At 36.4% G+C, this 15490-nt stretch overlaps 1 protein-coding gene across 7 annotated transcripts in view; it reads left to right on the forward strand.

Moving 5' to 3' along the window:
* Positions 1-15239, forward strand: part of U2SURP (U2 snRNP associated SURP domain containing) — a 47231-nt gene extending 31992 nt beyond the window's left edge. For 6 of the 7 annotated variants that reach the window (XM_080349308.1, XM_080349309.1, XM_080349310.1 and 3 more), the window contains 6 exons: positions 547-613; positions 1648-1810; positions 9084-9194; positions 11616-11734; positions 12597-12773; positions 13977-15239. In XM_080349308.1, the coding sequence (XP_080205434.1) occupies positions 547-613; positions 1648-1810; positions 9084-9194; positions 11616-11734; positions 12597-12773; positions 13977-14115 (776 nt within the window). In that variant the 3' untranslated portion in view covers positions 14116-15239. The remainder of the gene's footprint in view (positions 1-546; positions 614-1647; positions 1811-9083; positions 9195-11615; positions 11735-12596; positions 12774-13976) is intronic. The other variant, XM_080349312.1, reaches the window with a different exon arrangement.
* The last annotated feature ends 251 nt before the right edge of the window (positions 15240-15490 follow it).

The following is a 15490-nucleotide window of genomic DNA, read 5'->3' on the forward strand; positions in this document are numbered from 1 at the left end:
CCTAAAGTAACCCAAAAGCTTGAAGTCATCTGTTTCGTGATTATATTAAATTGATCTGTTTAAGAGTGTTAATATGATTTCTGTAGTAATACAGTAGGATTTTAAGTTGTAACTTCTTTTTTTGGCTGTAACTTCAGTGAAGGAAAGAATGTATTCTGGTTTTGTTATTTTACTTCAATAACCTACCAACCTTTAAAAACAATTTCCAGTTCATTAAGAATAAATATTGAAAATAAATCTGGGTATGCAGTTGGCAGTCTTTCTCAATGTTTGTTTGGAGGATAAGATTTTACAAACTGACAAGTATTTGGCTGCTTTTGAAGGATTTAGTGAAACATGAAATGCAGCGTAGGTTAATAGCTCTGTATAATAGTAAATATTTGGATAATGTGCACTTTTGAGTACTCCTATGAAATAGAAAGTCTTTATTAAGTTCTAGATGTTTCTAAATATTATCACATTGTAATCTTTATATCTACAAGTACTACTTTTCAGGTTAAGCGACAGTTTTTTCTGTTCTTACAATTATCTTATCGTCTCTTCTAGCTGTTACTACTTCTAAGTGGGAGCTTTTTGACCAACATGAAGAATCTGAGGAGGAAGAAATTCAAAAGTAAATACTTTTTCATTCTGATGAAAACATATACATTTTCTGCTTCTAAGGTTGAGTGTCTGTGAAGCTCCCTGTAAAAGAGATATTTTTTTATAAGAGCAGAACAAAAATGAAATTTTGAGAGTAAGAAAATAAGAAAATAGAGAAAAATTGGGTTTTTAGTACAGCGTGCTTTCAGCCCTCATAGCTATTTTCTAACATGATGAATTGCACCTTTTGGTAGAGTTGTTAACCATAATCTTTAAATTGATGATGATTTGTTAACGTAATGTCAAATAGTAAGAGCTCAGGTGGTATTTTACAGTTTAGAAATCTTGATGTCTGATATGTATGAATGTATCTAAACCTCTGCCTTTTGCTTTTGAGACAAACACCATGGTTACTTTTCTCATGTAGATATTTCCTTGGAGGCTCATAAGCTCCACACCATCTGTTGATTTTGGGCAGTCTTTAACTTTGTTCTTTAGGCGATTGAGAGCGTCTGTTAGTAATGCTGTAAATATCTTACCACATCGTATATAGTACGGCAGCACTCTAGTGGCCAGTCTGGGAATATAATTTTGAATATCTGCCATGTCTCAGGTTTGTCTCCAAAATCCAAAAATGCAGTAAATTTTATTCTTTTATAAAACTTACTGTATCTGAAAAGCTCAGCTACAGCTCCTAAAGAGATTTTGATGAGGCAGGGGACTTGTTTTGTAGCAGAGTTAGATATGGATTTGGTGACTGTAAATTTAAAGAATTCTTCTGCATGCTGTATATATGAAAAATATATATATCATCTGAGTAGGAAAACCTAATGACTTAAGTTAACGAAATTACGAAGCTATCTGTTTCACAGATGGAGACTGTTTTGTAGTTTCAGACTTTTACATAACATCTTAATAGATTTCAAATCATAGAAACTAAGCTGGAGAGGTAGCAAATTTTGTAACAGATAATTGTCTTTTATATATATATATATATATATATATATATATAAATATATATATATATATGTATATATTGGTTAATTCTTCATATTTTCTGTAAAGTCAAGAAGAAGAAAGTGAAGATGAGGAAGACACCCAGAGTTCTAAGTCAGAAGAGCAACACATGTATTCCAATCCCATTAAAGAAGAAATGCCTGAATCGAAGTCATCAGTCAAATATTCAGAAATGAGTGAAGAAAAGCGTGCCAAACTCCGAGAGATAGAGGTCAGTATGTGGTGTTCTGTGCCACCCTTCAGTATCTTTCCAGTCCTCCCACCCCTGAGTTCTCTACATGTAATATGGAATTATTTTTACTGAAATAATTATAGTCCTATTATATAGTGTGTTTTTCAGTTCAGTGTATTTTTATAGAGGTTTGTTTGTTTACAGCCGTGCTTTGCCTGGTTTTGGCTTTCAAAATAATGCAGGAAGAAATGGAAAATTGAGTTGAGGGATGTTACATGGTGAGGATTATTCTTCTCTTTCAGAGTCCTTTTTCAGTACCACTGGTAGCCTTAGATTTCTTGGGCTCCTCTACGCTTCCCTCCTCTGGGCAAGCAGGAGTGACTTTTGGATGTGGCCATAGTCCTATGCCTTTCTTGTTCTCTCTGTCTCTTGCCTCGAAGTGTCTGTGTTTTATTGCATTTAAAAGTTGCTCCTTTCACTGTGTCAACCATCAAATGAAGTAGATGCAACAAAACTGAGTGGTCCTGGAAATCAGGCATTTTAATTGGAGATGTACGTGCAATGTACAGGGATCACTTGTTCTTTGATCCTTTCTCCAAGCATAGGTGTTAAGGCTGATGAGCGCAGATTCTGATGTCTTCATGCTGGCTTCTGAGCTTGTGGTTGACTGAGATGGTAACTGTAACTTGAGTTTAGCATGAGCTGGCAGCAAAGCCTTTTTGTCACACAGTGCCATGCAAAAATTTAAAATTGCATGCAACTTTCCAGCTTGTATTCATTATTGAAACTCATGATACATTGAATACTGAAATTCTTATATGTTCTATTCATTGCATTAAAATTATATTAAGAAATGCTAAACTACTTGTTGCAATTGTAGCATCTCCAAGTGACACATTATAATTGAGGTAATATTTTGAAGGTGGAATTGTGGCTGCCTACCCATTTATGCTATAATGTGCTGGTTAGCTGAAATCAGACATAGCAAAGGCCCATAATATTATTTTAAAATATTATTGCTTATACATCTTAAAATGTCACAACTGTTGTTTCTCCCAAATATGTTTCTGTTTAATAATGCAGATTATTAAAATTAATGGACTGTAACTAAGCAGTTAGAAACATCTTGTTTTGTGTAGCAGTTTGAGAGTTCACGATTCATACCCATTTGAAAAGAGTAAATTCTGAATTTGAGAAGAACTAAGTGGGATTTATGTCTGACTTGACTCACGATGGCAGTAGTTCTGTAGCATATATTTGATGTTAGACTAACGGAAGTGAAACTAGTTTTCATCTTTCTGTGATAATGATTGTAGCAGTTATGGAAAGGGCTCCTTTCAGATTGAGTATTTGTTTTGTAGATGTGATCCTGGCAGTCATGGAGGCAGATTAGGAAGTGATTTACTTGAAGCATTGTCAATTTTACACTGCACAAGTGTTGTAATTTGTTTCCTAAATGTATGCCATCTGTAATTGGTTTAGGTGGTAAATATTTCAGGTTTTCAAGTACATGTTGCCATCTTTATTCCTTGTGGTAACTGAATTACCATCTGAGTTTCAGACTTTTAGAATCACCAGAAAAGGATTGTAGTTTTTTTTTCATTTTCAGAGTATTTCAGACACTATGTAAAAGTACTTAAAATGTAAAATTTCTCCTAAAGTCTGTCATCAACTGGAAAGTACTCCCTGTACTACTTTAAAGCATTCATGCTCAAAGGTTCCTCTTAGTACGTAACCAGTGCCTGCCAAGGAACACATCCATTATTAAATTTGAGGGGAAGAACTGAGGAAAAACAAACAAACAGAAAAAAAAAAAAACCCACAGCAAAAAACCCCAACAGTTACCAGCTTTAACAATTATGCCATCTAATATACACTGTTAAAAATGTCCTGGAAAATCTTTGGCAAAAAAACCTGCAAAGTCTGATTGTCAATTTACACAGTGACTACCAGGGAAGCTGAAACACATTTTTTTTAATGCATTTTTTGGAAATCCATGCATGCAAACAGCAACTCTTTCTCTTGGCACACTTAGCAGTCAGCTGGGAAAGGAGGGTGCAGTAAGAAACAAGCTTTGACTAGAGCCATGTGACCGGAAGGCAGGTTATTAACGCTTTGTTCACCTGCCCCCAGACCCCTGCTAACCTTGCTGAAGTGTGAATTCTCTCTGGAACTTGGCAAGAGCAGAGCTTTTCTTAACACCAAAGAACAGTGATTTCTTTAGTGTTCTTTTTTAAATATGGAAAGATTAGCACTTTGTTTTTCATTATAACTCAAATCTCAGAATGGTCTTTACCAGTGCTGTGCATGTGTATCTTCTCTTTCCCTGCCCCAGGGACTTATAAAAGAAATGTGTGTACCTCTTTGTAAAGAGACCTCAGTGCCATGAAGTGTTAGAAAAATGGGAATTTTATGTTGCCTAAATTATTCGTCAAGCGTTTGTCCTCAAAGTGTACGAAAACTCCTAGACAAAATGAAGCAGCATTGTCCTCTGTGTGTTCTGGATTTCAAGGCCCTGTATACCTTTGTCAAGAAATTGAAATTCCATACAGTTTCCATTCTTTCCTTCTCAGATTGTGATGCTTAGTATGCAGAATACTCACTGTTACATATTTGTTCATCAAGTCATAGGAGATATCTGAGGCTTGTAACCATCACTAAAAGAATATAACCCTTTGGTCTTTATAGTCTGTGGAGGTTTCTGTACCTTGCTCATTTGTGGCCACTGCAAAATGATAACAAGATGTCTAATTAAATATCTTACTCATCGTGGCTTAATGATAACAGATGAAACAAATTTGCTCTTGCTTGGCCAATAGTTTTTTTTTTTTTATAGTAGTTGTTCCTTAGAAGATAATAACTATCTTAATTCAGCAGTTTCTGGTCTATTTTTGAATCTACTTTTGTTTTACACGAAGAAAAAAGCAAGGAATCGCTTAGCTCCAAGACACACGCCATCCTGCGAGTGTGGCGGAGCATGCCAGATGTCCGTTACCGCTGAAGAGGTATTTCACATGTGTACACCAGTGTCGCTGTCATTTGTTGTTGATAACACCGTAGCTGCAGAAATTCCACTGCTCATAGACTCACTGGAAAACTCAGGCTTTCAAATAAATACTTTGCTTTTGGCAAAATCTAGGACTTGTTGCAGTGAGGCTGCTTTAAGGAAAACCAAAACACTTTGGGTTGCTTGGAAGTCTCTCCTGTCTGTAATCAGTCCAGATTTGAGTGCAGTTACATACAAAACAAATTTCTGTGTTTCATCAAGCATCTGGTGATATCTTCCTAGTTAATCCTAGTATGTAGCATGCAGCTAATTTACCTCAAATAAGTTGTGTTTGAACCTGACCGCTTACGTTCTGACCTGTGTACATGTGGAATAACCTCTTTTTTTTTTTTAATTTCCCCTGAAGACCACTGTGTGTGGACTCAGACAGTATCAGCAGAAGTTTAGAAAACCAAGAACAGGTTTTGAAAATAGATTCATTTTGAGCAAGGGAGGCTACCCACAGCAACACCTGCTTCTGTCAAAATGCAAAAAGCTATGGGCAGGGCTTCAGTTTACATCAGTCTTTGGTTTCCATGAATCATCCTAGCAAGATTTTACTCTTGTCTGTAGCTTGCTGCTTGCTGGTTAGTCTGTAGTCAAGACCTCAGCTTCTAGGAATGGCTGAATCTTTTAAGCTCTCAATGAGATGGGGAAATTTCAAGTTGAGAACCAATAGACAATAGGCATGTTGTAGAGCTGTTTATCTTGAACTTACGAGAGATACCTCCTCATGGTTAGTGAAAAATATGGTCCATGCATTGGAGTGTTTAGTTGAGATTGTTCACGGGAACTCCAGTGGTATTGGACAGTTCTGCATTGCAGTCTCTGAAAACCTCTGAACTCTCTAGCCTGGGAGGCTGCTGTGTCTTAAGAATTCAGTATTGCAAAGTTTTGGCACTAGGTTTTGAAAAATTTTCCCCTTCTATATTACTAAGTGTATTAATGACTCCGAGGTAGCCTAGATACAATGTATCCACTCCTAAGGATGAACAGGTTTAGTAGATCTTGTCTGTTGGACAGGAATAGTTAAAGAATAATCAGTTTAATGAGAATATATTAGTTCTTTCTAAAGGCAAGTTTATGAAGTGGAATGCTTAGAACATTAATCCCTAGATGCTTAAGCAGATTTAAGCCTAAGTTTTAAGGATCTCTTTCTCCTCAGGGTGCATCTGGAACTGCATGATAGGGGTATAAACATCATATATTCTACAGGAAGAGATCAATAGAGTGTTCACTATGGCAAATATGCTATGAATGGTAATGTGGTGAAGGGAGATAGCCAAACATGTGAGTTTATATAGTGATTCTGAGCAGTAGAATTCTTTAGAGAATTCTTTCCTGGACTTTGGGACCTAAGTAATTCCTTTTCTTTTAAAACATAGTTAGAGTGGTGATGTTTTGGAGCATGTAGCAAAAGCTATTATACATGACGGCATAGGATGAGTGGATCTAACTGCTCACCTCTGCTGAAAGGGAACATCCTGATCCTGCTTGTGAGCTCTGGCACCTGCTCTTTCTTCCCCTGAGCCAATACATTGCACAAATGCAGGAAGAAATATTGAAGGCAAGGAGTATGATTCTGCTGGATTAGTGCATTGATCTGGCTTGTGGAAGGCTCAGCCAACCACAGCAGCTGCTGAAAGGGCAGATGAAGGGGAACTCCTTGTTTGGACTGCAGGAGTGGGGAAGGAAGGTGGAAGAGAGTGATCTTTCTGTAGTGAGCTATTGATACCATTTTGGCATTCTGTAACACTTAATCTCCTTTTCCAGGGGATGTACTAAAGCCCATTTCCTCTACCCACAGCATCTTTCTAAAGTCAGCCAGTTTTCATGGGTTTGAAGGGTGACACAGGAGTATGCAGAAGAGAGATCCACTGATAATTGGCATGTAAAAGACCACAGCTGTCTCAGGAGATCATATGGTGACAACGTAGTTGGAGCCTGGCAAGGTGTTGAGGCAATGGTTAGTGTACAGGCTTTCCTATGGTCCTCTCTAGGCATGTGCTTATGACCACCTTTCCCCCACCTCTGCCCACAGGTATTGGAAAGGTGACATGCAAAGAGTTTCTCTCGGCATTTTACGTTTCATGCCAGCAGTGGGTTGTGTGACATGCATGGAACAGGCTGCTAGAAGTTCAGCTTTTCTTTGCATCCAGATTAGTTTATTAAGTCAAGTAAAGCCTGTTGATCGGATTCCTAGTTTTCCTTAATTTCTTTGGGCTATAGACTTGTGGATCCTTGCTTTCAAAATATGATTAAACAGAGATAGTGTCACAGCTTTGTTGGCTAAAAATGTCAAGAAATGAAAATGAAATCTTGTGGGGGTGTGGTGGGGTTGTTTTTTCCTTTTTTTTTTTTTTTTTTTTCTGGTGGTCGTTTGTTTGCTTCTGAAATTATCTGGTTGATTTAATTGAGAAAATGAAGTCGAAGTTTTGTGAGCATCATGGGCATGTTCATACCTTCTAGATCAGTTCAGCCTCCTCTTTACTTCCTCTGTTCAGAATGAGCTATGCAAGCAGCTAGTGGCCTTGGAGTTTACATGATGGTAGAGAATGGAATCTTGATTTCTTACGAGAACAGGTGGTGCAGGGAGACACTTAATATATGGTTCCAAGAGGTATTCCTGCTTTTGAAACTTCTGCATTTGAAGGGGGGGTGGGGGCATTTAAAAAATGCCTTTATAGAAGCTGGAATGGTATGTGAACAGTTGATGTCAGTTTTCCATTGGCTGCTATATAATTGGCTGAATTATAAGCAAAAATGAAAAATGCTGAAGCACAGATAGAACATACTCTGTAAAGGGGGGAGGTAAGCAGAACATTTGTCATAAATTTACCATGGTACAAGATAGCAGAGTTATTCCACTGTGTTTGAGAATAAAATGAAAAATATGTTGTTGGCATAAGCTCTGTAAATGAAGCGGAAGTGGATCCTGTTCAGAGTAGTGCTTATCCCTGCCTGGGTTTTCTATTTCATAACATATTTCTTCTTGTGATTAGTTTGTTTTTGTGAGCAAAATGCTCAGTCAGTAATTGGAAGGGCTGATTACAGTATATGATATCTTCATATGCAGCCCGGCTTCCTACTTTTGAGAAGGAAGAAAAACTTTAGGGTTTGATTTTGTGCCTACTTCATAATTAGGGAATTGAGGACGTGGAGAATAAGAATCCTTTCAGATAATCAAAATGAATGCAGTTGCAAAGTCTTTTCCTCTGCGTGTTTTCAGTGTGAAACAGTTAAATATTTCTAAAGAGAAAAATGTTTTGTGTGTTTGCTAAAAATGAAACCTCAAGCACTGGAGAAATATACTTGTATATACGACTTCGTAGGTCATTATTAAACCAGGAAATAAAAAGAGGTCAGAGCATAAGCATTTGGAAGAGGACTGACAAATACGGTGTGACTTATTACCAAGGTCCTCCATACCACCCTGAAAAAGAGACACCTCCTCATATGAAAAAATTGAAGGGTAGTTTGTAAAAGGCTTTGGCAGTAAGGATAAAGAATTGACAAATGTTAAGAGATGTGAGTGAAGTTTTATAATGAGAATCAACTTGGAGAAAGGTTTTAGTTTATCTAGGCAGAAAAAATACCCACATACAAAAATTCTGACATTTGCTTAACTTTGTAACTCAGTTGAGGATATTGTTGTGTTAAATTTAGTGTTACATTTAGCAACACTAGTGAACTGAATTTTGTTGCGAAGCTTGACAGTACATGAAAGAGTATTATGGTAGTAAAAACAAATTACTTCAAATCATTCACTCTGTGCAAACAGCCCTGAAGAGGAGATGCATTTGCTTTATGTAGTAATTATTTCAGTCATTTGATTTTAATATTTGGGGTTGAATGGAAAAAAGTCAGTTTCTGAAGTAAAACTTGGAGTAGGCAGGAGAAGTTGAAACGATGTATTAAGACACCTGCAGCAAATGATCTCATTTTAAAAGAAAAAAATGGGTAATGGTCTGAGAAATATAAGGGTTCGATGTTCTAATGATGGAAACAAAATTTAGTAAAATAACAGACACAAATCCCTTTATTTTTATTTCTTAACATGTCTGTAAACAACTGCAGGTGCCTGGAGACAAGTGTGTGGTTTTGTTGCTTTGATCCAGTTTAAATAAAGTTAGTGTCTTTTTGTGCACAAATTTGTATTGAAAGAATGAAGAAGAGACTATAAATCACGGAAATTTCATTTTCAGCCACCTGCCTAACTGGATAATCATAAGCCAAATAACCTAATGGTCAGTATTATTTTCACAGCTTAAGGTGATGAAGTTTCAGGATGAGTTAGAGTCTGGGAAAAGACCCAAGAAACCAGGCCAGAGTTTTCAGGAACAGATTGAACACTATAGAGACAAGCTGCTCCAGAGGGTAAGAAATGTTCTTTGTTTGGCTCTGATTCTGTGATAGGCTTCTGTTGAGTTTATCAAATGTAAGGTGGCATTAAGCGTAACAACACATGCTTCTTGTTAAAATTCTACTGCAATGTCAAAGTGCATGTCTAAATCCAAATGCTTTCTGCAAGGTAGATATAATCTCTCTTTTTAGTCAAAATAATGTATTTCACACCGTGCAGATGGATATCATTAGAATGTATTGAAACCTTGAACAGGTCACTTCAGGATTTACTACATAAACTGACCTGTTAGGTGTGGGAAAGGAAAGGGAGAGCTGTCAACTGAAGATGTTCATCAGACTTTTCATTTTGCTTTTAGCAATTGATCCATTGTGCTAAAGGCGTCCAAAGGAAGAGAAAAAAATAGTATTAAGCAGCATATGTGCTCCTGATTCTCCAGTGTCTAAGATTTCCTCAATAATTCCAGCTCGCATTGTCACCCAAAAGTGAATAATTCTGTACCATTTCATTGCCGTTTTCAGTAGTCCTCTCTGGACTGTGAAGTCAGAGCAGCTTTAAAAGTTATCATCATATAAACGATGTCATGTGATCTTGAATCTTTGAAACATAAAAAAAGAACATGTAACCTGTTTGGACAACACATTTAGTGAGACAGACTAAGTGGCAGTTGCTTCTCTAATCTGGTTTCAGGCCTGGCAGATGAATGATGAAGTGAGATACCCATGTAGGTTCTTGGAAGCTAAAAACAAATAGGCAGTTTTCACCAGGTGGTTTTCTGTCATTTGTTGTTTGCGTTATTGGGTGCTCAATATCTGACTAATTCACTAAAGTAATTTTGCACGGTACCTTGAAGAGAGAGACTTGGAAAAATTAAGAAAGCAGATCCTTCATGGATTGGAGGTTGATGTTAACAGTTAAGACTTCAATTTTTACAAGTAACTTTTATAAGTAATTTTTAACTGTAGTCATATCCTAAAACTTCCCACTTACCCGGTGTTTTCTGTAGTTGGAGAAAGAATTGATTTGTGCAGTAAGCACGGAATGTTTAGTGAGACAGTAGCTTATAAGAACAGAAATCATAATCCTGATACTTGTTAGATGCCATGTGTTGGATTAGTTCAACCAGATTGCAATATTTTAAGATTTTTTTTTTTTTCTGTTTTCATTTTTCACTAATGAACATAATATTTAGTTAAGAAAAATTTTAGTGTAATCTTAACAGATCTTTAAAACAATAGTAACCCCATTGTTAAGGGAATAACTTTATATTTTGCTTTAATGCCATAATAATTTTGGTTTGTATAACGTAATACTAGTTCTGATTGCATTTCCCACAAACTTGGTGATTGGTCGTTGGTTTTTTTTCTAATTGACTATAGAATAAGCCTTCCAAGAGTAAATTTCCTGTTAGTGTTGTATATTGTTAAGAGAGTTGGAATTCATAGCTACTTAAAATACTGTTTAATCTTATTTATCAGGATGAAATAATTAGTTATGCAATGAAATAAGCTAGGCACATCTGAAGAGCCCATTGATTTTAGTGGAATCTAACAATAGTTTGCAATGGTAGGTGTAACAATAAGGGAGCCTTTAAAATTTAATTGCTGAGTCTTACATATAAATAAAATGTGAGACTAGATTAGTGCAGCTGTCCTGGTATTTCCTGCACTTGTGTTATTATCTCCCTCCGTCCTTTTCTTTTTCCCCTCTTTCTTTCATTTAGCTGAATCGCCCCCCTTTGTCTTTACGGCATATGCAGGGAAGCGTTTATTTTTTGCCATAGAAGGAATTAAGCCAGTACTTAAGGAAGCACATTTCCTCATCTCTGTACACAGACTTGCTGATGGTTTAGGTTTATTTCTGCATAATTAGTTTTCTAACTATTTGACAGACAAATGAGGTGTGCACGGGGTATATATTTTCTTTCAGAATGATCCTGCTGGTATATGGAAATGGACCATACTTGTGGGAGTTTGGACAGAGTAGATGTTATTAGAGAATCTTATATTTTTGTTTTGTCTTTAAATGTCTTGTAGCTATGAAATTACCTCAATTTTCAATCTGGATTAATGAAGATGAATGCATATGTTTTAACTAGAAAGGTTCCTGGTATTCTTTCATGTTTAATTTAGTTCAGAAAATCTGATACAGCTGTAATGTTTCCCTAAACATTTGTAAAATTGAAGACTGTTCGTATCCAATTAGATACTCCGACTTTCTCACATAAAGTGACATCTTTGATGTTGTTGTCAGTGTTTATGTCAAAATAAATGTTTCTGCTGTGTACAAAGCAGTAGCAACAATTTGGAGAGTGGGTATGGCATGACCATTTGTACCTTCACTACTCAGTGCTTTTATGCTGTTTGTGATTCGCTTGTCTTTACTTAATAATTAGTCAAGCTCATCTGAAATCATGAATGCTTCTAATAATTCAGGAAAAAGAAAAAGAGTTGGAAAGAGAACGGGACAGAGACAAAAAGGACAAAGATAAATCTGAATCCAGGTCCAAAGATAAGAAGGAGAAGGAGGAATGTACACCAACAAGGAAAGAGAGGTATGGCTTCCCTGGGAGTAAAGTGGATGTGAGGAAAAACCTCACAGTTACTATCTTTGTATTACCTTGGCAGCCTTGAAATGACATGGTATTACACATCTGGTTTTGAAAGAAAAACACAAACCCACCCAAATCAAACCAAAAAACCAAAACAGTCCCACCCAACAAAAACAAACAACAACAAAAACAACTAAAAAACTCCACACAACAAACCAAAGCACAAAACCCCGTGCTTTGCATATTAAAACATGTTTCAAAATTTTAAAGGCATTGTTGATTTTATCCTGCCCCAAGTGATGTGCCTTTTTGAATGGAATTCCCTTTTGGCTCATTTAAGCCAAATATATTGACCAGTTGAAAACAGGTTATTTAGCTCTCTTTAGCAGTAAGTTGACTGTAGAATATTAATCAGAAAACTATGCTGAGATCACACCAAAAATTTGCAGTGACCTAAATGTTATTCATCTCATCGTGAAAATTCTTCAAAACAGCTAGTTTTAGGATAGTTGATTGTACACTCTGATCTTCTAATACTTGTATAGCCCAACCCTTCCATGACATTAAGTGTAGGTATGGTAAAATACTTTGCTTTTCAGGAACTTATGACAATGTTTTACACTGCAGTAAACAAAAATGAGTCACTGGCCTTAATTTTTTCAACCAGAGAAAGTCTGGTGCACATGCTGAACTTGATTTATTTTTTTTAAAGTCATAAAAAGCCTACTACTTTTTAATTACTTAAAATGATCTAACGTTATGTTGGCAAAAGAAAACATCTGCGGAAAGGAATCAGTTTTCTTAATATACAGTTTTACTTCTAAGCACGTATACGTACATAACTGCATTTTCTTTCTTTACAAAGGAAAAGACGACACAGCGCTTCACCCAGCCCGTCCCGCAGCAGCGGCAGCAGACGAGCAAAATCTCCATCACCAAAATCAGAACGCTCAGAGCGCTCTGAGCGGTCCCACAAAGAGAGTTCGCGTTCTCGATCGTCACATAAAGATTCTCCCAGAGATGTCAGTAAAAAAGGCAAAAGGTAAGCTGGTATCTTCACTATCTCAGGTTGTAGAAAAGTTAAGTACATAGGTGTGGCTTTGGTTGTTTTTTTTGTTTGGTGTTTAGCAGAGCCTATTTGATAGGCAAAGCCTCCTCCTTGCCTGCTGTTAACAAGGCCGTTCACTTCTGTGTTCTCGTTTACCCGTTTGCTGATAATTTTGAGAAACAGTGCTTTAACCAAAGTACCTTGCTTCTCCATTAGCTTTTTATTTTCTAAGGGCAAATCTTCTGTAGCCCGTAGAACTTCTAGAATTATAGTGACCATGCAGCCTTTCAGTGGTAATTTGCTTACATTAAGCTCCTGTCCTATGGTTTGTTTTTTAATGAAAAGAAATCTAGATTAGATAACGCTTATGGTTTTTCATTTCCGAAGTAGATATTGCCTATTCTCTAGACTGACACAAGTATTTGTCTCTAGTTAATGCTAAACTCAGGGTGAGATTTTATTATTGTATTGATGCTTTTGTGGCTCAGAACTCAGAAGTTCAGCTTCCACTTCTTTAGAGGTGTAGAGTATCTTATTGATATAAGATTCCTCAGACATGCTGAGAAAAATTCTTTGCTGTTGAGAAAATCATAGTACATATTTATAGTAATTGGATTCTTGTGCTATAAGTTAGGAATTCAAATAGAAGTAGAAAAGTATTTGAGATTCTTTTAAAGTTAATATGATGGTCATTCAATTTAGATTATATCTGATTAATGTATTAGGTGTGGGTTAGATGGCAGTAATTTTATTCAGTTTCCATTCTTTTTCTGTGGGGTTGCATCACAAGCTGAACATGCTTAATGAGAATCAGAAGTATTTCAGCATAACACAATTCGGTGTCATTTTTCATTTCTGTTCTCTTCTGTATAGATAGAGGCTGCTATTAATACAAGAGCCAAGGTGGTTGGGACATATGTGGAAGGCTGTGAATTCCTTATGTTGGTTTAAGAAAGATATGAACTAGTGTTATTTTTCTTCTGGATTCTAAGCATCGAAGTTAAGCCCAAAATGTATTAAAAACCTTATAAGGCAAAAATTGTCTTTTTGTCAAAAGCACGATACCGTTCTTCCACTTAATAGAGAAAAAGCATTTTCTACCTTGTTTAGCTCAACTAGTGAAATAGAAAATAGCCAAATAGAAAAAGTTGGTATTATCAGTTAGTGTTTGACTTTTATTGTTTTCTTCTTTGGCAGGTCGCCATCTGGCTCCAGGACACCCAAAAGATCGAGAAGATCGCGATCCAGGTCCCCTAAAAAGTCAGGGAAAAAATCCAGGTCTCAGTCACGTTCTCCTCACAGATCTCACAAGAAGTCAAAGAAAAGCAAACACTGACAATGTTAATATTTTTTATGATGCTGTCACTTACTGGAAATGCGGTTTTGTTTTTGTGCCTGAACAGTCTGTTAAAAAAAACAAAAAAGCATTCCTGATTTTATTTTTTTTTTGTGAATGCACGTGTTTACTCACGAATATTGGCATCTGTAGACCTGTCATTGTTTTATATTGTACAAAATATCTTCATCGTGACTATTTCCCAAATGAAACATTTTTGTGTTTAGAAGTTTCATCAGAAATGTGTGTAACTGATCTGCTGGCAGTAGTGATATTTTGTTTTAGAATGTTGTGACATAGCAGAAATAACTCAAATGTTCCCCCTTTTTGTAGCTTTGACAATTTGAATTAGATTTCAAATAAAATCTGAACAGAAAATGAAGGTGTTGTTTTCTTGCCCCACTGGTGATCCAGATCTCTGGAGGAATTGATAGTTTGTTTGGAAGTACTGTGTATTTCAGACATACTATGGTGCTTGGAGCTTTCAGCACAGTGGTAGCTCTGTGCCAGTTTTCACTAGTTTGACTATCAAGATAAAAGCACCTTTGGAATCCAGTGGATGGGTTTTCTTTCCTACCGTGTTATTTTACTGTAAAAAGAGTTGGACAGTCTGGTACCTACCATGATAAGCTTTACAATGAAATCTTTGCTTCATATTTCTCCATTTTAATTGCAGGGAATATTTGTGACACCAGAGTGATGGTTTTGTTTTTTAAAAAGGCCTCTTGCAGAGATGCATCATGTGTATGTATAAGATATATATGTGATGTATCAATAACAAGCCATATTCATGGCATGCATGAGGAACAATAAAAGAGCAGCAAGCCTGACACTCTGTGACATCTTCCTTAAGTGTAGGTGCACTAATTGCAACCTACAGTTCACTAAAACTGGTTTTACTTCAAAAAGACACCTTTTACATGATTTTACTGAATTTATTTCTCTGTTGTGGAAATTCTTAAAAATGGGGAAATTTTTTTTCATGTCTTACTTTATTTATTGCTATTTTTGAACCAAGAGGCTGTTGAACTTTTTGTTCATGTTAGGCATTCCCTTCTCCAGACCTGTTCTCTGTGTTAGGCATTCATTGATGTAGCTTTAAATCGCTGCACCTTGGTCTCTTATCATGCAAATTTTCTGTGGGTGGGAGGCGGGGAGGGCTGAGAAATGGGGAGGATACAGTGTTTATACTTGGAGGTGTGGGCAGATTGTAATAAAAACATAAAATTAAATGGGATCTGGCCTCCTGTGAACTGTTTCTAAAAGCAAAAGCTGTACTTAACTGCAGGCAGAGTGTGCTGGATGATGGCCTGCTGCTGTACTTGCGTTAGATACAGGTTTTACATTAGAATTTTGTAAATATGCTGGGCAAAAA

Source organism: Nesoenas mayeri, assembly GCF_963082525.1.
Source record: "Nesoenas mayeri genome assembly, chromosome: 9".
Classification (NCBI taxonomy): Eukaryota; Metazoa; Chordata; class Aves; order Columbiformes; family Columbidae; genus Nesoenas; species Nesoenas mayeri.